This window comes from Vombatus ursinus, unplaced genomic scaffold (genome assembly GCF_900497805.2).
Source record: "Vombatus ursinus unplaced genomic scaffold, bare-nosed wombat genome assembly UNPS02015175.1, whole genome shotgun sequence".
Lineage (NCBI taxonomy): Eukaryota > Metazoa > Chordata > Mammalia > Diprotodontia > Vombatidae > Vombatus > Vombatus ursinus.
The window spans coordinates 11,805,377-11,825,013 of NW_020954953.1; the positions used below are offsets into that span (position 1 = coordinate 11,805,377).

Genomic DNA, 19,637 nt, shown 5'->3' on the forward strand with positions numbered 1-19,637 from the left:
AGGACAGAGTCCAAAACTTCCCTCATTCGTGGGGGGAAATAATTTTTGAAAGCAGGGTCATATTACCTCCCCAGACAAACCAGGCTAATTTCCATGATATTTCAAGGTCATCAGAATATAGCAGCTTTCCTTCCTTGACATGGAAAAAAAAAAGTATAAAAAAATGAAGCTTGCTCTTTATGTTAGCTCCCAAGTACTCTGGAATCATCCAAGTCTGGTTCAGGGGATATGGAGGCCTATCCTACTAAAATCTGTGAACTCTGCCGGGAATGGGGAAGAGAATTATTACCTCCAGATAGACCCACGGACATAGTTATAGAACATGAATACCAGAGCATAGAATCCTATTGCCTACAGTGGTTCCCCCTCCTGCAGTAATTCTAGGGTTACCATCTCTTCTAAGAGAGAAAACCTACTGTCATTTAACATTGAGAAAAGGTGTATGTCTACATTTCTCTCCAAACTAGCAATGTATAGTAAATAGTGACTATGTACAAAACTCTGCAAAATACAAAGAGAGATACAACACAGACCCTAATCTCAAGGAAATCACAGTCTGATGGGGGAACAAATAACTCATAAAAAAGAGAACTGTTAAATTGGAAAGATAGTCAACACAAATAGTGATTTTAGGAGGAAGGACAGGTTTATGTTGGAAGGCTGTGGATTCAGTTTGAAACATGATGGATTTGAAAGGCCAGTAGAACATACAGGTGGAGATGTTCAGCAGATACTTGGAAGTAAAAGACTGTTACCCTGGAGAGAAGCTATTCCATGTGATCCAATGTTCTCCCCTTTATTCAAGAAAGGAAGAGGGAGGGCTTATTCATGTAAGTCCAACTCTTTCTTACATCCAAAAGGATAGATAGGCCTATCCTATGACAAAAGAGGGGGAAAAATATGTTATAGATGCTTGTAAATCTTACGCGTGTACGTAGATAATATGTTTGTATTTTATGGTCTCATTTAGGGATCTAGAGTAGTGGTATATTAAAAGTGGCGAGGGAGAGCTCCCATAAAAATAAATACAGGGCTATATAAAAACCACACCTGTGCATTTCTTTTCAATTTAAGTGAGAAATCGCAAATAGGAGAAAGACAAAAGAGGAATTTGCAACATAACCCAATACAGACTTTATGTGTTATCTCAATGTCTGTTTTTCTTAATCATAAGTGCTCTGATACTGTAAGTTTGACTCATTTCTAATGAAATTACTAGCACAATTTTTTTTATATTATCACCCCTAAAAGAGCTAATAATAATCATGCCCCAGTGATCTGGGGAAAAACAGTTAGCTTCTTTGGGGTTTTTAGGTGTCTCATATTGAAATGGGAAATACACCTCTTGCCTATTTTGTAGGCCTAGTGTGAGAATCTGAAATTACGTCTGTAAAGAATGTCTAGTTTTCTAGAGTAAGATGTATTGCTGGGTAGCACTGAGAAGAAAGCAGCAGATAGTATGGGGAGATTTCTGTGAATTTTGATGTTAACATATCAGAGGGTAAAGACCAAGAGAGCATACACACAGAAAGAAAGCCTAATTTGTTAATGATTTGAAGCTCAATATTTAACTCTTTTCAGAATGTGTTTTGGCATGTTTACTTGGTCACAGAAAAATAAAGATTAATATTCACACCTGGACTCCCAACTGGATTGGATATATCATCCTACTTGTTTTTCTAGATTCTACAACTGCCTTATGCCTAAAGTAGAATTTAAGAGACCATAAGGCCCATCTACCAACAAGTATCTTGTTGCTAATCTGCTTCAATACCATTATTAGTACTATTCAAACAGGGATCTGTTAAAGTATGAATGCATTAGCTGTGAAGGATAACACATTAAGCCATTAGCACGGGGAATGTGGTACACAGAGATGAGTTTTCATCACATTGGTTATCTGTCACTTTGCAGAGAGCTCATCCCTGAGATAATGGAACCCAGGACAAGTAAATAAGAAGGGAAGAAAGATGAGGGAAAGACCCAAAGGGTGGAATATTGCCCGGACCCCCCATATTAGGGATCTGTGGGCATCCAGAGAACAGCACAAAGGCATTGATACCCCTCCCCAGGAGGGGAGAAGAGAGAGACGAAAAGGAGGAAGAAGGGAGGAGACTAATGCTAATACAGAAAAGAGGTAAGAGGTGCCAGAGACATATTTTTGCTCTCTTGAAAATTTTGCCTGTGTCTTGTCCTAACTACTGATATATTTTATATGCTTTTTTAATGGAGAGCAGAAATATTCCCAAGGCAGTACCAGTATTGTAGACTGATGAAATGTCATTGCTACCTGGGTTTCACTAAAATGCTGAATACCTTCTTAAATGCTCCCTCTGGTCTAAAGGAAATGCTATCAGCACTTCACTACATGGATTCATCTTCCCTGGCCCCATTCCAACCTTTAATCACATTGTTCATATCCCAAAACTTCAAGGTAGCTATGTAGATTCTGGGATTCCCTACAGTTGGGCCAGAATTAGGTTATGGTTATACTTATCCAAGGAAAGTCAACTTGAGAAAGTTCCACTGTTTCCCTGAAATTATCTTCTGCCCTTGGTTCTTTATTAATTCTGTAGGGATTTCCCTGGCATCTGTAGAATCCCTGAAGTCAACTCCACCACTCCAGGATATTTTTCTGAGGTCACTTTGAGCCCAATGTGGAATCCAGGGGCCACTTCAATTCAGAGCAGAACTGGCCTGGTCTATTCTGATCTCACATCCCTGACCTAGTTAAAGAGAGAACCTGAAAAATATCCGTAGTGTGGGAAACCTGAAGATTAGAGACAACCCATTAACAGTATGTACTCATAGACAAGGGCTCCTGAAACAACCCCAGGCCATTGTAGAAAAACATCAAATGCTAGGGGCAGAAGGAGGCAAATAATTATTTCCTCATATGTAAAATGACTAAAGTTGTAGGCCTGCTTAGGTCTAGCTTTCTAGGAATCTACTTTTCCTTGATTTTAATGGGACATTATTAGGTAGGGACTACACCATACAAATAATAATACTTGATCCTATAAAAATGGCATATTAATTTGTACTTAAAAATGGCATATTAATTTGTAATTTGTAGGAGTATTGCTTACTGTTTGACTTGAAAAAAGTTTTATGATAATACTAGCATTTAGATGTTCAAAGCACTTTAACATTGCTTTATTTGATCCTCACAACAACCCTGGGAGGTAGGTCCCCATTTTTATAAATGAGGAAACTGAGGCAAATAGAGGGATCTTTTTTTTAAGTGACTTGGCTGTGGTCACAGTAAGTTTCTAAGGTGTAGGATTCAACTTGTCTTCCTGGCAATCTATTCACAAAGCCACTGAACTGCTTATGAGGACAAGTAGACATCTGAGGAGTAACTTTTTGAATTTCAGTAGAAGGATTTAAATGCTTATATTTTAAGAATCAAATGAGATGTGGGTAAAGCACTTTTTAAAAGTTAAGAAATTCTATAAATGGCAGTTATTATAAAAGTATTAACTTTTAAGATTTTGCTTATCAAGAAAATTGATGTTTAAAATGTAAAAATGTAAGCACTCATTAGATCTAATCTTCCATGTTAAACCAATTCAAGTGCATGAAAACCTTCCCTAAACCCCCAGTCAATAACATTCTTCCCCCTACTTTGACACACATAGCAGGCACTTAATAAATGCTCATTGATGACTGCCTAACTTTGCAACTTTCTTCTGTCCTTATTGAAGAATGTTATTTATTATAGTCCTCTGTGTTTGGGACTTAGCTTCCTACTAGACTGTAAGCACCTTGAGTTCTGAGAACGTGTTCTATATCAACATGTTATCCAGTACCTAGTTCAGTGCTATACACACAGTTGGAGCTTAATAATATTTTTAAAATTGAATGAGCAGTTTTTTTATGCCCAAAAATAATCAAGTGGATATATATCATCTATTAAAGAGGCAGCAAAAGACCATGGGTTTCAACTGTAGGCTTAGGTCACATAAGAACTATGTGATCTTTAGGCTGATCAGTGATTTCATCTGTAAAACAGGGATAACATTTGTAAAGTAAGAATGATTACCTTCATCACAGGATTGTTATGAGACTTAAATGTGATTTTTTTTTCAATATACTAGGTAAAAGCATAGGCAGTATGTTATGGCCCAAGGTACTAAAAAAAATGCACTCTAGCAGAAGACAGAGCCCCGGCCCTGAAGTCAGGAGGACCTGAGTTCAAATCTGGGCTCAGACCAAACACTTGACACTTACTAGCTGTGTGACCTTGGGCAAGTCACTTAACCCCAATTGCCTAAAAAAAAAAAATGCACTCTATCCCAACACTTTATTACCTCAAAAGATCTGTTAGTTTGAAGGTGAGTATTTCTCCCCTAGAACCTTCGACACAGCTGTCTGGCCCTCTTTGTCTCAGTAACCAGTGTCCGTGAGCTTTGATGGCTGGCCTTCTGGTTTTGAGTCATTCTGTACTTGGGCTAAACTGATCTAAGGAATAGAGACGTAGGGTTTGTCAATAAGCTTATACTTGAATACCTTTTGCTCTAATGAAATGGATCTAGCAACATCAGTCAATTATTAAGCAACTACTATGTGCCAGGCACTATGCTTAACTCTGGATTTACAAAGAAAGGTAAAAAATAGTCCCTGTTCTCAAGGAGCTCATAGTCTAATGTGGGGGGGGGGGCGGGGAGGACAACATGTGAACAACTACATACAAATAAGATATATACAAGATAAATTTGGGTAGTGTCAGAGGGTCTTCAATTACCTTGCACAGTGTTATAGGGTACCATGATGAGGCATCATCAAAACAGAGCTTCACTGGAAGATTATTGTCATTAGGATTTTCTTCAGTTTTCAGTGAGGAAACTTCTATAATTGTTACGCATTTTCCATTCTATGACTGCATTCTTGGATCCTACCAATATTGAGAGAAAGGCAAAAATAGTCAGAACATTGGAAGGCTCTAAGTGCATTAGGAAGAAATAGTGAGAAAGGTGGTCTAGGAAACAGGAGGAATCAAAGAGACAACACCTCCTGATCTAGAACATGCCATAGAATGGCATTTTGAAGAAGACACGCTAAAGAAGATACACAAAGCAGAAGAAAGTCAAGCTTTCCTTGACTCCCAAGATGGCAATGAGCTAACTTTTTGGACCAACATACTCATGTAGGGAGGACTTAGTGGATGTTCCAGGACACAACTCCAATTTATTAAGCCACAAATGGGCATTATAACAGGATTTTCTGGAGCAATAAATATTATTTGATTCTTCAAACAATGGTTAAGTAATTACTTCACTTAAAATATTTTCCTATAATGGCTTCTCCATCTTGATTTCTCTTTATCCTTTCTCAGACAAGATTTTCTGAAATCATTCTGGCCTATTTTTTTTCTTACACCTCAAAGCTCTTGGGTGCTCCCGCCATCTTGTTAAATATTACAAATCATTCATTCACAAATCTAATCCATTTATCATATCTACAGGACGGATATCAATCTCAGGACTGTTTATCATTTGGATGCACAGCATGACATGGCTCACTCTTGTCTAGCTTCATTTAATTTGTTTTGTGATTTCTCTTTGTAATTTCTAATGTCAGCCACTCCAATGTTTCTGAACCCTTTTGGTGTTTGAACTTCAGGGCACTTATTATACTGGCTTCACTTCACTTATCAAGATCCACATGTCAGGACCTCATTTTTTCAGTTATAGTTTGGGGCATTTTTTTTTCTTCCATATATCATCACTTTCATTCTTCAGGTCAGTTCCCCTCCCCACCCCCACCCTCATTTCTCTATGAAAGTAGTGTTTATTTCATATGAGAAGTTTTAAGTAGTCATTTCTTTTGATAATGCAATATGTTCACGCTGCCATTATACATTTTCAAATCAGCACTTTAAATTTAAAAAAGAAAAACACTTCTTTTTTGTCAGCAAAGACTTGAGCATAAATATACTGAGAGCTTACACTGAGATTTTTCATGATAGAGTGAAGGATCCCTAAGGGGACAGAGTCACTGATCTGGAACACTCAAGACACAGACTGAGTCATTATCATAATTTCAGGGTTTGGGGGATTGCACCGCTGAACACAAACGCTGGCAGTTACATAGCAGAGACTTTTTGACCTGTGGGTACAGCAGGATGTGAACTGACCTGATCATATTCAGCTGCAGTTATACCCACCAATCAGCAACTTTCAGTGGAACCTGGCATCTCACAAACAGCAAGTGGACAAAGATACAGGCATGTGGCAAGTTGACAGCAGGCATGCATGGGGTGCAGCTGGCATTGTGTTTTCATCATTAGCTGTTCTTACCAGAAGCAGCCTAGCTGTATATATCAGAACTACTGGCTCCTTCTGTGCTGTAAGATAATCATGCTCCTTTTCCAAATTTGTGAATTGCAGAGGAAAAACAGTATGATTCTGTAGTTAATATGATCACTTAGGACTTTGTACTTTGAGGAACTTATCCCCTGAAATGTCTGGGATGACCTAGTTAAGATGCTTTCACGTGACTTCAACCCCTCTGCATCAGAGCCTCAGAGACTGGCATAGGAAACATGTGCTTTGTGTTCCTGAGAGACCATGAGCTTTTGATGAGGTGAGAGGAATTAATATTAATGATCCGAGAGGGAGTAGAAAGATCATTGACTCTGGAGTCAGAGGGCCTGAGGCAAATGCAACCTCTTGTACACACTTATCTGTGTGACCTTGACCAACTCATTTAATGCCCCTTGGCTTCAGTTTCCCAATTGGTTACGTTATGAGAGAAAATGGACACTGAGAACTGGTTGCAGTTTCTTCTACTTAGGTTCTTATCTGAGAATATCAGTATGTGGCTCCATCAGATCATCAGCAAGTATTTATTAAGTGCCTTCTGGGTGCTAAGCACTACACTCATGATGATGGTTTATTCATTATTCAGAGTGTGATGATAAAAATACAAATGGCAAGGCAAAATAACTATGAGCAATTGTAAGTCAGATCCTATAAAATTGGAGATTGTTGATATTGGGATGATTTCTAGGAAAAATCCTATTTTTAATCATTGTATTTTAATTTAATTTAATGTATTAATTTAATATATTTGATTTAATTAAATGTATTAAGTGATAGACCACATTTTGTAAATATCAGGGACAGTTCTCTCCCAGTCATCTATCAAACTCATCACTATTTAGTATGACTTGTAACAGTTCAACCAAAAGCCATAGGAGCTTGAAGCTTTAAGCTAGATCCAGCCTGCTTTAAGTCATGCAAAAGTTTACCTGTTTTAGGGAGTTAGGAAGCATAGTTGAGAGTGGTGGGGTGGACTTAACTAACCCATTCAAGGTCAGAAACAAATGAACCAAAAGCAGGTTGACAAGAAATGGGAAAATATGTGTCCATGTGTAGGTATATTTGTGTGGATGCCGTGCTAATTTGATATATACATGTTTGAATGTTTCTGTCATTTTGTTTCTAGGTACTTCTTTTTATCCTCTCATTATTAGATTGAAGCCACCTTTAAGGACCCATATCTTCTGAATAGAAACTCAACAGTGCCTTGTGTTCAGCCATGCACAACAGTGGTGGGCTTTCAGGAAATAGTGTTGATTGAATATCTGCCCTTAATTTAAAATCACCTTCCTCCTTTGAGCATATTCACTGATTGATCCATTAAGCCACCTATCTGAAAAACCAAAAGGATGTCCACTCAAAGCAGAAAATAAATGACATTAATATAGGACATGCAAAATTCCTTAAACCTACATTATTGTCTCATTTGATACCTACAACAGTCTTATCAAGTAGGTTGCTTAGGTATTGGGGTATAGAGACTAGACCCTGTTATTTCACTGCTATAAAGAGTGCCTAGATGTGCAAAAATCCCTCCACCTACACAGGCACTTTCTCTGTAGTTTATAGTCTTTTATATAGTCCATAAAGTCACTCAAGAATGTATGAACAGAAAAAAAAAACCCCAATATCATCAATACCAACAACCATTTCATAAGCTCTTTGATTGTTGAATACTAAAAATAAATAAATTAATTAAAAACAATCAATTTTATATGTAACTATAAAAAAAAGGAATGTAGGAACAGAGGCAGAACCAGGTCTTCCTGGCTTTCAGGCTTACTCTCTTTTATATAATTCTGTATATCTGTGTAGGTATTATCTCCCCCATCTGGCAGATGAGAAAACTGAGGTTCAGAGGCCACATAGCTTGTGTGAGAGGCAGCACCGAAGCCTAGGTCTCTCTTCTGACTCTGAGTTCAGGGCCACTGCACCATGCTGCCTCTCCTGACATTAGCTGACTCCTCAGAAAGAATAGAATATTATTTATCAATTACCTCAGTTTAAAAAGCATTCACTGAGCATTATGTGCTGAACATGGTACTTGGCTCTTGAGCATAAGAATCAAGCAGGAGCTATAGACCAGCAATCTCACTGGGGAAATAAACCTAGCATACATGAAACTGAACAATCTCATTGAATGCAGAACTGAGTAGAAAAGAGAGTAAGTTAAAAAGATTTTTGGAGGAAGGAGAGCTCCACATGGAGTGGATTTATTGGGAAAGGTTTACTGAAGGAGATGTGACTTGAGGATTCAGAGAAGTGTTGGGAAAGGATTTCCTTAGAGATTGAGATAACATCCTGAACAAAGCCGTAGAGACAGGAACATGGACTATATTCAGATCATCCTGACTGGAAGATATTTAATTTGTATCCAACTTTTAATAATTCTGTAGGCTTCAATTTCAAGTCAGTCACAGAACTTGAAAATTGAAAGAGACCACAGCAGCCAACAAGTCCTACCCATACAAAAAAGTAATCTGCTCGATGACATCACTAAAAAAAGTTATTCAGCCTTTGCTTGAAGACCTCCAAGGAAGGGAAAGCCACTGCTTCTCGGGCAGGCCACTTAAGGATGGCCCTTATAGTTCAGAGTCCTGTTTGCAGAGGCTGCGGTATCTGAAAATTTTGACTAGGGCATCTCACATTATTACTAACAATCCCAGAAAGTTTGATAGTCTCTGGGCAGCAAATGAAGATAATGGAGAAATTCAATCTTCTGGGGAACCTCCTCCCAAAATGTTACAATGAATTGATGTATCATAGCCAGATTTTCTTAGACAGACTAATGCTGCTATTTGTGCCTCATTTCTCCTAAACTAGTGCAGATTGAGTAAAACAATCAGAACTTTTTCTGTTTTAGATAATCGAATGTTTCCACATACCAAAGTTATCTCTCCTTCATCCTCTTCTTATCCTTCTAGCCTTCCCACTTCCTTTCCAATTCAACATCTGTTTCCCCAAGTTCCCTCACTGCTCCTCTTTCTTCTCTTGTGTGTGAAGAAGAAAGACATGAATTAATAGCTAAACTTCTTTAATTATACATCAGAATTACTTGTATTCTAAATCTTACTGACTTATCACAAATAACTGAAATATTCCCTTCTTGTAAGAAAATTCCCATGACTGATTTGAATCTATAGTAGTGATAGGGTTGACATCAGAGGAGACCTGAATTCAAATCTGGATTTTGATAACTTATTATCCCATTATATATTATATCATATCATATTACGTTATGTAATATTATATTATTAGTTGTTAATTGTTTCACACAACTTACTAGTTGTGTCGCAAGCTTTCTGGGACTCACTTTTCTCCTCTGTTTTAGAAAAATATACATAATAATACCTCTTCTAACTACCTCCCAAGGTGGTTGTGATGATCAAATGAAAAAGTGTATACAAAATATTCTGAAGACCTTAAAGTATGATTGAAATATCTATTATTATTTTCATTATTATTGTTGTCATTAATGTTTTCTTGTCATCTTGTTTGATGGAGTTTAGATACAAACAGTTCTGGGACAAATGACTCTCCTGGGGCACTTCTTTTATATTTGGTGTTAAACATACTAGTGCACAGGTGGAGAAAATAATTACTCTTTGTAGTTGAATAAAAGTTTTCAGAAGTAAGTTCATCCATTCTTTGTAGGCTCCCTGAAAGCATTCTGAGGACCACTGCAGTAGCAGAAAGGATGATGAGGATAGCATGTCCCTCATTCTGAGCTGACATGATTTTGGTTTCTTCTGCTAGGTTTCTGTATTTTAAAAACTTCTCATTCCACATAACTTGAAGATTATATGTACTTCCTAAGGTAACATCTTTTGAAAGTGTTGTTCATAAGTTTTATAGATGAGCAGATGCAAAAGGGAGTAAGTAAAGCCAGGAAGACATTATACACACTAACTACAATAAGAAATGGAAAAACAAACAAACAAAAAACATCAATGCCAAATGCTCAGTAATTGTAATAACCAATTTGTCTTCAAATAAGAGATATGAGAAATCATTGCGCTATCTCCCCCTCCCCAAAATGCCTCTGCAGAGGTGGGAAACACTGAGTGTGGAATATCGAATATATGTCAGACTTTTTCAGTGTGTTGGTTGGTTCTCCTGAAACATGTTGGGGTTTTTTTCCCATCTGCTATAAGGGATGGTATAAAAGAGGAAGGAATGATATATAGGAAAATATTGATGACATAAAAACAAAAGATATCATTAAAATTTATTGTTAAAAAAAGTTTGTGGGTCAATATTATATCTGGGCAATTGTGGACAACAGTTTGGTCTGTAAAAATATTTTAGTTCCAGTAAATTTTATTGATTGAATTCTCATGGATATTTTTTAGTCTTTGTAGTATAAGAATTTGTTGTCTGTCCATGAAAGGTAGCAAGCTTCTGAAGTATGATTCTAGACACCAGATTTTATCTTCCTAGTATTTGGTAGGTCCTAAATTTCTTGTAGCCTAAAGTCACCTGCTGTAATTTCTACCATTTCCTTGTATGATCTGCGTTAGTCAGTGAATACCAGTTTCTTAAGGTTAACCCTTTCTTAATTTCTGAGGCTGCAATCTGGTTTTGAATTGCCATCATGAACCTCTTTGTTTCCATAAACAAATACATATGAATCAGATATTTATTTGACATTTCTTTGTTAATGTATTATTATTGCATGTGTTTGTGTAAATGTTGCCCATTGAGGGCCTTTTTAATTCCACTCTTCAGCGTCAACCATTCCATAGGTTCTATGCAGAAGTAAAACACTTTGTTATTTTGTACAGAGCCAGCGATATGTACCTGTTGCTCAAGAAAGTGACGTCTGTTTGCTCCAAAAGTATTTCTCAAGGCTCTTAACCTGTTTATCATGTATTCTGATAGTATCTATCAATCTACTCCTTCCTCCTTGATGAAAAAGTATTGATCTTTCCACAGCTGCCTCAAAGTGATAGGCTCTGTCTTTCATTTATCTTGTATCCGTTTTTAAGATATTTTCCGAGTCGGTTGTTGCCTATTTTACAGTATGAATAGTATAAATTCAAACTAGTATGGCATAGGTGTCTTTTTCCCATTGAGCTTTGCATTTGATGTTGCTACAAGTCTCTTGACACAGGTATCCATATATTCTCCTTGTTAGTTTGAAACAATGTGTCTTGGGGCAGCTAGGTGGCACAGTGGATAGAACACCAGCCCTGGAGTCAGGGGGACCTGAGTTCAAATGTGACCTTAGACACTTACTAGCTATGTGACCCTGGGAAAGTCATTTCACCCCAATTGTCTAAAATAAAATTAAAATTAAAAAAAAATTTAAATGAAACGTGTCTTGCCTAGGTCTTTATGAGTACTTTATAAGTATTGCCTAGTAGTTAAATTTGACCTCTGAATTCAAACTTTTGAAGCCTTGGTGTCCATCAAGACTTTTACACTTATTGAGTACGAATGACATTTTGTTATGGTTGGAAGATTCAAAAGATATTTCAAGTTTCACTTGTCTACCTGATAAGATTTATTTAAATAAAAATGTCACAAGTAATGTATTGGCAGAGGAGTATGAAATGACATGGAGGGATGGGAAATAGAAAATAGCTATTAATGTAATACTGTTGTGAGTAAAGTTGGTTAGGTTTTATTAAAATAAAATTCCAGGCTAATATCATCAACAAAGTGGCTGAACCACCAACAGAAGAGAAAAGAAAATTGGGAGAAGAACAAAATGTCTCCTGCTGGCTATTTATTCCTTTCCCCCATGCTATGTATGGCAAGATGACAATGACTAGACACAAGAAAGGCTCTTCCTGTGTACGTGCACACTGCTCTGCTGCCTCACTCACACGGGCACTGTCAGCTAGCACCATGACAGCACTAGAGGCACTTAGAAATGTGCATCTGAAAAGATGTTTGTATATTTCTCTTTGCCTCCATTTCAAAAATTCATAGGGTTTGTAAGCCAGTTAGATAGTAGCAGCTAGACCACATTAATAGAACGGTGAGGAATTCTTAGTCAATCAAGCTGTAGTTGTGGCTTATATGTGTCATTTAGAATGTAAGAACTCACAACTATAGGGCAGCAACTAGAATAATGAACTGCATTTCCAACCTTGAAAGAAGTAAAGTTGTTTTCTGAAGCTTTGATTGCCATTATCGTCAGAAAGATAAAAACTTTTGAAAACATTGTGCATTACAGAAATGTGCTTAGATTATGGTGCTTTAATGGTTGGCAAGTTTTAAAAAATAGATGAAACATGCTAGTCTTTTACTGAAAATAGACTGCTCTGCTATTTTTATCAAGTTTTTTCCTTCTACATTTTGCATAGATGCTTTAGGTTAATCCATCTTTCTGTTGAGGCATTGATCATTTTAAATTAATCCTTCCTCCAGAAGAATCTTCCTAATCACACCACCATTCATGCATAGCCATGCATGGTGTTCCCAGAGTGTTATGAATCAATATTTGTGACAGCTTTATCAGCCATGACAGTGTCCTATTCTGATGCATCATTGTATCAGGGAGGTGACCCTGAGTTCTTGAAGGTTATGCCCACAGGACACAAGCTTTGGCAGCTGCTGCCAAGCTAGAAAGGTTTCAAGTACAGACTCAGCAGTGGACTCATGTGATTGTCATCTGAGGACCAGCTAAGATAAGTTCAGGAAGGCTTCTAATAGAAGGCCAGCAACCCACAAAAACCTAATGGATAAAATAGTGAACTGCTTCAGTAGAGGAACTGGCTGCACCAGTGAAATTATGAGTAGATTCTAAAATATCAAGGTAGGGAATTAGGTCACCTTTGAATGCTTAAGCATTCAAAGAAAACCAATTTTAAAAAATGTTAGGGGAACAGATACAGGATGTCCCAAAAGTCTCAGTGCAGTTTTATAAATTTAAAGCTTTGCTTTGGGGAGCTTAAAGCTCATAAAACTGCACTAAAAATAAAATAAATGAAAATAGCACTGTGACTTTTGGGACACCATGTATATATGGAAGATAAACATAAGCAGGGCTTGTGTTCGTTTAGGGACTTTTGGAGGAGGAAATTAATGTCATTGAAGACTTTTACTTATTTGAACTATGACTTTATATAGGCCACAAAACCTTCATTTACCCTCTACTAAAATGAATGTGTCATTTCAAAAGGTCTATTTTGAGGTCTAATTATTGTTTGTAAAGTAAAGAGATCATTGTGATCAGACAGGAGTAGTGAAAGAAGTGTTGGATCTGAGGATAGCAAAGACATGAGTTCAAATCTCATCCCTTAAACTTAGTAGCTTTGTGACCACGGACAAGATATGTAATCAATCATTCTGAGAAGGGAAAGAGCAGAATATGCATTTATATAATGCCTATTACAAGCTAGGCATTGTGCTTAGCACTTTTTACAAATATTATGTCACTTGATCCTCAAAACAACTCTGAGAGGTAGGTACTATTATTATCCCTATTTTACAGTTGAGGAAACTGAGGCAAACAGAGGGTTTTTGTTTGTTTTTAGTGACTTAATCAGGGTCATACAACTAGGAAGTGTCTGAGGGCAAATTTAAACTCCAATCTTCCTAGTTCCAAGCAGTGCTCTATCTTCTGCACCACCTAACTGCCTCTGAGACTGTTTACTTATCTGTAAAATGAGGATAATAATGTCTGAAGTACCTACTTCATAGGGTTGTTTTGAAACTCAAATGGAACAATTTATATAAAAAAGCTTTAAATAAACCTTAAAGCATTTTATAATTATCAGTAGTTATTATTGTCATCACACCATAACAGTTATGAAATATTACTGTTATTATTTATCTTGCTAGAAGCATGACCAATTTTTGTCAGTTCTAACAAGAATTTTTTAAAATATGTACTCTTTAAAAATATTTTTGTTCTTTGATTAAGATTCATTATATTTCCAAAAACTTTGAAATGTTCAATTTTCTTTAAGCTTTTGAATGTAAAATCTAATTGTTTTAAAACACTAAAATAGGCAAGATTATCTGAAGGAGATGATTATATGTGCTTAGGATAGCCACAGAAAATTGGATGAAATTGAAGAATTAGGACAAGAGCTTAATTCCCAAGATCTTAATCCAGTCTCTTTTAACAGTGTAGAAAAGAACTGGGAAATATCCCTTAGCTGTATGGAGGGAAAGGCAGCAATTTTAGGAGATTTTTTTTTTAATGAGTTTAAGTATCTTTCTGTAGAATGTAAAAATGCTCTTACCCCCAGAGGTTTCAGTCTGAACTAGGAAAAAAAAAAAGCACACCTGGGTATCTAAAGCCATTGTGTAAGATAAATAGGAACAGGTACAGACCAATGAACTCAAATAGTTTTCACCTTCTAATATTTAAACAAGATTCTGATTTCTATAGGGCACAAATAACCAGATGACCTAAATACCTAATGACACGTGTTTTGCTGGTAACAGACTGATTTGTTTGGGCAGTGAGTGTTTGCCACATACAAAATGAAGGCTGTATGTAGACAGTGTTTACAAATCTAGTTTACATAATTGAAATTATTACTGAAAAGAAACAAAGGGTTGTTACTGCCATGAGGGTCTGATTCTGAGAGCTTAAAGCACTCTGATGTTGTTTGCATGATTTGTGAAAACCTATACTGCTACAAGTCATTAGAATAATTGGGTACAAGGTCTCAGTGTATTATTTTTAATTGAATCAAAACCGTTTTTATATGTTTTGCAAAGATCAACTCATACAACACTGATGAATGAAGAAGAAAATATCCAACTAAATGAGGATCTCAGATGAATTTTTCAAACTTGTAAAACAGCTGCTTCTCACCATTCCAAGTGTTCAGAGATAATTATTTTTAGTAGCTTTTGCTACTACTATTATGGTTATAAACTCTCAGAATTTCTAATATAAATTTTATATGTTAAATAATTTATAAATTCCATTTAGAAACATGTTCTTGGTTGTTATATAAATTATCTCATGCCAGAAATAGAGATTTTATAAGTCATATGTATTATTATGTTATAGTCCAAACTTTAAATAATGGGGAAAAAAACCCTTAAAATTAGTACCTGGGGAGGCAGCTCAGTTTTTTTGACAATGGTATTAATTGTTCTGAAAACATAGATACAATATCCCAACAGAGCAGTTAGCTTCACCCCCATACATGTCTAGTCACTCTTTTCCCAACCCCAACCAGGCATCTAACTAATGTACTACCTTGGGTCACATGTGGGGACCTAGTATGGATGTATGAATAACTTAGTGCAGAATGTCAACATCATGAGAGTATTTGTCTTCCTAGTCGTAGGTCACTAATATCATCTTTGTATACAAAGGGGTGCCATTTTTATTGCTTGCTTAGCTGAATCTGAGATCTCACATGTTGTTAAAAATTTTTCATCTTCTCATCTATGTCTTTCTATAACCGGTCCTTGGGACAAGGGTTCTCAACCTGGCATCTATAAACTTGTATGGTTTTCAAAAAAATATTTCTGTAACTTTATTTTCATATAACTGGTTTCCTTTGTAATCCTACATATTTTATACATTTTAGAGCATTGTTCTGAGAATAAGTCCGTGGGCTTCATCAGGTTGCTGAAAGGGTCTGTGACACAGAAAAAGTTAATAATCCTGGCCCTAGATCTAGCCATTCATTGGAGTCCTTCTTTTGGTGCTCTTTGTATCTCCAGGGTAGTGCATAGTGCCTGACATGCACTTAATAAATGTATGCGGATTGACTGATTGCTTGATTGATTGATCTTTTGGTTCTTTAAATCTAACACTCAGGCATTTTTATCAACATGATGGAGGCTTAGGTTTATAACACATAATCTAGTGATAGCCTATTTCCTACCATAATTAAAATAGGAATAACTAGTAAGTATTACCAGCTTTAGATACTAAAACCCACAAGACAGCAGGGCCAGTACACAAAAGAAAAAAAAAAGGGTGAAGGTGAGAAGGGAACCTGAAAAACCTGACACCTCTTTCGATCTGGCTTTGTTCCTGAGAGATTGCTTCTTTCTTTTATGGTATTTCAGACATCCTAGGCATTCAGGGAAGCAAAAGAGTTAGACATTGAAATGCAAGGATAGAGAAATGGAATGCTGTAGTCATAGGAGTCAAGAGTATTTTGAAGGAAAAACATGAGTACTTGAAGTTCTTCCATGATAGAGGAAGTTATTTTGTTCTAGTTGTTTTTCAGACATTTCAATTGTGTCCAATTCTGTGTGACCTAGGGCAAGCCACTTAATCTGTCTAGTCCTGTTTGTTGTTCATCTTTTCAGTCCCGTCCAACTCTTCATAACTCAGTCCTGTCTAACTCTGTATGACTCCATTTGGGGTTTTCTTGGCAAAGATACTGGAGTATTTGCTATTTCCTTCTCTAGCTCATTTTACAGATGAGGAAATTGAGGCAAACTGGGGAAAGTGACTTGCCCAGCCACGGTCACTTAGCTATGAAGTGTCTGAGACTAGATTTGAACTCGGATCTTCCTGACTCCAGGCCCGGTGTTCTATCCACTGCATCACCTAGATGCCCCAGTCCTCCATTTACTCATCTATAAAGATGAGAGAAATTGACAAGATATTCTGTAAGACCTTCTCGAGCACTAAATCATCAGGAGATTTTCAAGGGGTTTAATGTTTCAAGGGGTATAATGTAACGTGTATAGCTCAGTCATCTTATGCTGTATCAACCGAAGTATAATATTCAGAAACAGAGAAGTAATAGTGGCCCTCTCTCTATTCTTCCCAGGCCAGACCGTATCTGGAGTCTTGTTTTTAATTTTGAAGTCTAGAAGATGGGAAATTTTCAGAACAGTGACCAGAGTATTAAAGGGCCTGGAGACAAAATAATGAGTTAATGAAAAAATCATTTATTAAGCACTTACTGTATGCTAAGCATTGGGTTAAGTGCTGGGAATACAAGTAGAAAAATTGAGACAGTCTCTATTTGTAAGGAACTTATTCTCTAATTCAGGAGATAACACAGAAAAGAAAATTCATCTCCAGGGCAGATGGGAAGGTCCTTAAATAGTTAGGGTTCTATGGTGTGGAGGAAAGTATAGCCCAGAGGTTCTTCGATTATAGAAGCAGATTGAAAAAATGTACTGGGGGACTGCAAAATATAGGGTTAGGGCAGATATTAAAGCCTAGAGGATTTTAGGAGGACAAGGCGGGGCAGATGGTAAGGCATGGTGGTCTTCTATCTAGATCATCAAGGTGATTGTAACTGTTGACTGCTAATGTCATCTAAGCCCTCAAGGCAATCAAGCAGCCAGTACAATGAGGGAGGGCACATCCATTGATGACAACTATTTCCACTGCCTGGCCATCTGGGATGGTTTCTTAGTCACCGTGGGATGGAGGGGCTGGGGAAGGAGAAGGGGAAGAAGGTAGGAGGGGACATCTCAGGGGTGGCACTTCTTACAACCTAGCTAGTTATTTATTTAGACACTTGTTACATAAACACCCTCCCTAACAGCAGGGAGAGGTGCACTCTCTTCTTGCATATACAAGGCTCAAATCTAGAGAGTACACATGGCCAAAGGGTAAACTCATAGCTCTTTTGTTCTTGGGTCATACCATATGGAGAGTTGAAGGAACTAGGGGCATTTCACCTAGAAAAGACTTGAAGAGAATATGATAGCTGCCTTCTGATATTTGAAAGGTTGTCGTATGTAAGATGACTTTGACTTTTCATGCTTGGCTCCAGAGGACAAATTTGGGTGAAAGCTGCAAAAGGCACATTTAGGCTTTACATAAGGAAAAGCTACCTAACAATTAGAGCTATCCAGAATTGAAATGGACTGCCTTGGAAAGTAGTGCATTCTTCTTCATTAAAGCTCTTCAACAACATGTGATCACTTATCAGGTATGTGGTAGAGGGTAGTATAGTTAAAATCCAGGTTGGACAACATTATCCTTTACCAAAAGATTCTATGCCTCTCTGTAAACATGATCAATATTGTCAAATGCCTAATATCTGTCCTGTAGAAGAGAGATTATTTCCAAATGGTCCTAAGAGATTGAATTATAGGTCATGAGGTAACAAGCCACCCTTACCTGTATGACCTTGGACAAGTCATTTTAGCACTCTTAGCCTCAATTTCTCTAAATGTAAAGTGAGGAGATTGGTTTAGATAATCTCTAAGACCCTTTTCATTTCTGAATCCTAAAATCCTATGATAATCTGTTGAAAGATTTACTTCTACATACAAACATTAGCATATGTGAACCCTATATTGAATTTGAGTGTAAGATTTATTTGACTTTAAAAAAAAACCAGTCATTTACCTTTCCCATTTATTTTGGCAAATGTGGTTGGATTCATTTGTGCTACTTACTAGTATTCTAAAGAATATATGTTTTATGAAATTATGGCTACTTTAATAACTTTCCTCTGAATTCTGCCATCAATAAAACTAATCAATTACCTATTCAGGCAAGAAGAGAACATTCCATAGCTTTGGAACAATAATGTCATCTCTTGCCAAAAAGTCAATTTAAAATCTTGAACAACCAGAAACATTATTTATAAAGTGAATGATAGGCTGTTTCCTTTCTGATGCTCAATTTCTGATTAGAAATGAGACTGCCAAAATGCTATTTTCTATATTAATCTTTACTTTAAAGCTTTGAACAGTTTAAAAATACCCTTAGATTAATATGACCTCATAATGACCTAGGGCAGCTGATGACAGTGTTACCTTTGTAGAGGAAAAAGTAAGATATTGCAATTAAAAGTCTAAAGCCTCCCCTTGAGTCATCGATCTGAGACTTCTGACATCATCCATCTGTAATTCTCTTTGGCCAGGGTTAGACTAAACCAATATCTGAGCTCCCAGACGTTTATTTGATCCAGCTGAGAAATACCTAAAAAACACTGAATTTAAACTCAACCTGGAGTCTTCGGAATGGGCATGGGTATAAGAACTTTCACTCACTTCCAAGGGACTTGAATCTCATCAGTGTACTTGACCCAACTAAAAGGTGCAGTCCCTATAAGATAATTTCTAGGTTTTCTCCCCCACCTTTTTGTTGTTGTTGTTGTTTTTGTTGTTGTTCCTATTACCTCCAGAATCAGATATAAATTCTATGTTTGGCTTTTACAGCCTTTCACAATCTGGCCCCTCTTTACCTTTCCAATCTTCTAAATTTTTACTCCCTTCTACCATACTCTCCAGTTCAGTGACACCGACCTGTTTGCCAGATTTGAGCTCAGATCCTCCTGACTCCAAGGCTTGAGCTCTATCCACTGTGCCACCTAGCTGCCCCAGGGATTTTCTCTTAAACTGGAGAGTTTGGCATACCCTATCTTGACCACCACAACTCCTACCCCACAGAAAGTT

General features: G+C 37.0%; 1 protein-coding gene across 3 annotated transcripts in view; it reads left to right on the top strand.

The window, feature by feature from the left end:
• Positions 1–19,637, top strand: part of LOC114031480 (parkin coregulated gene protein homolog) — a 623,375-nt gene that overhangs the window by 389,007 nt on the left and 214,731 nt on the right. Inside the window, exon 5 of one of the 3 annotated variants that reach the window (XM_027846567.1) lies at positions 1,915–1,944. The exons of the other annotated variants lie outside the window; for them this stretch is intronic. Coding sequence (XP_027702368.1) covers positions 1,915–1,934 — 20 coding nt within the window. The 3' untranslated portion in view covers positions 1,935–1,944. Of the gene's footprint in view, positions 1–1,914; positions 1,945–19,637 lie in introns of those variants that run through there. 3 annotated transcript variants of the gene reach the window in all.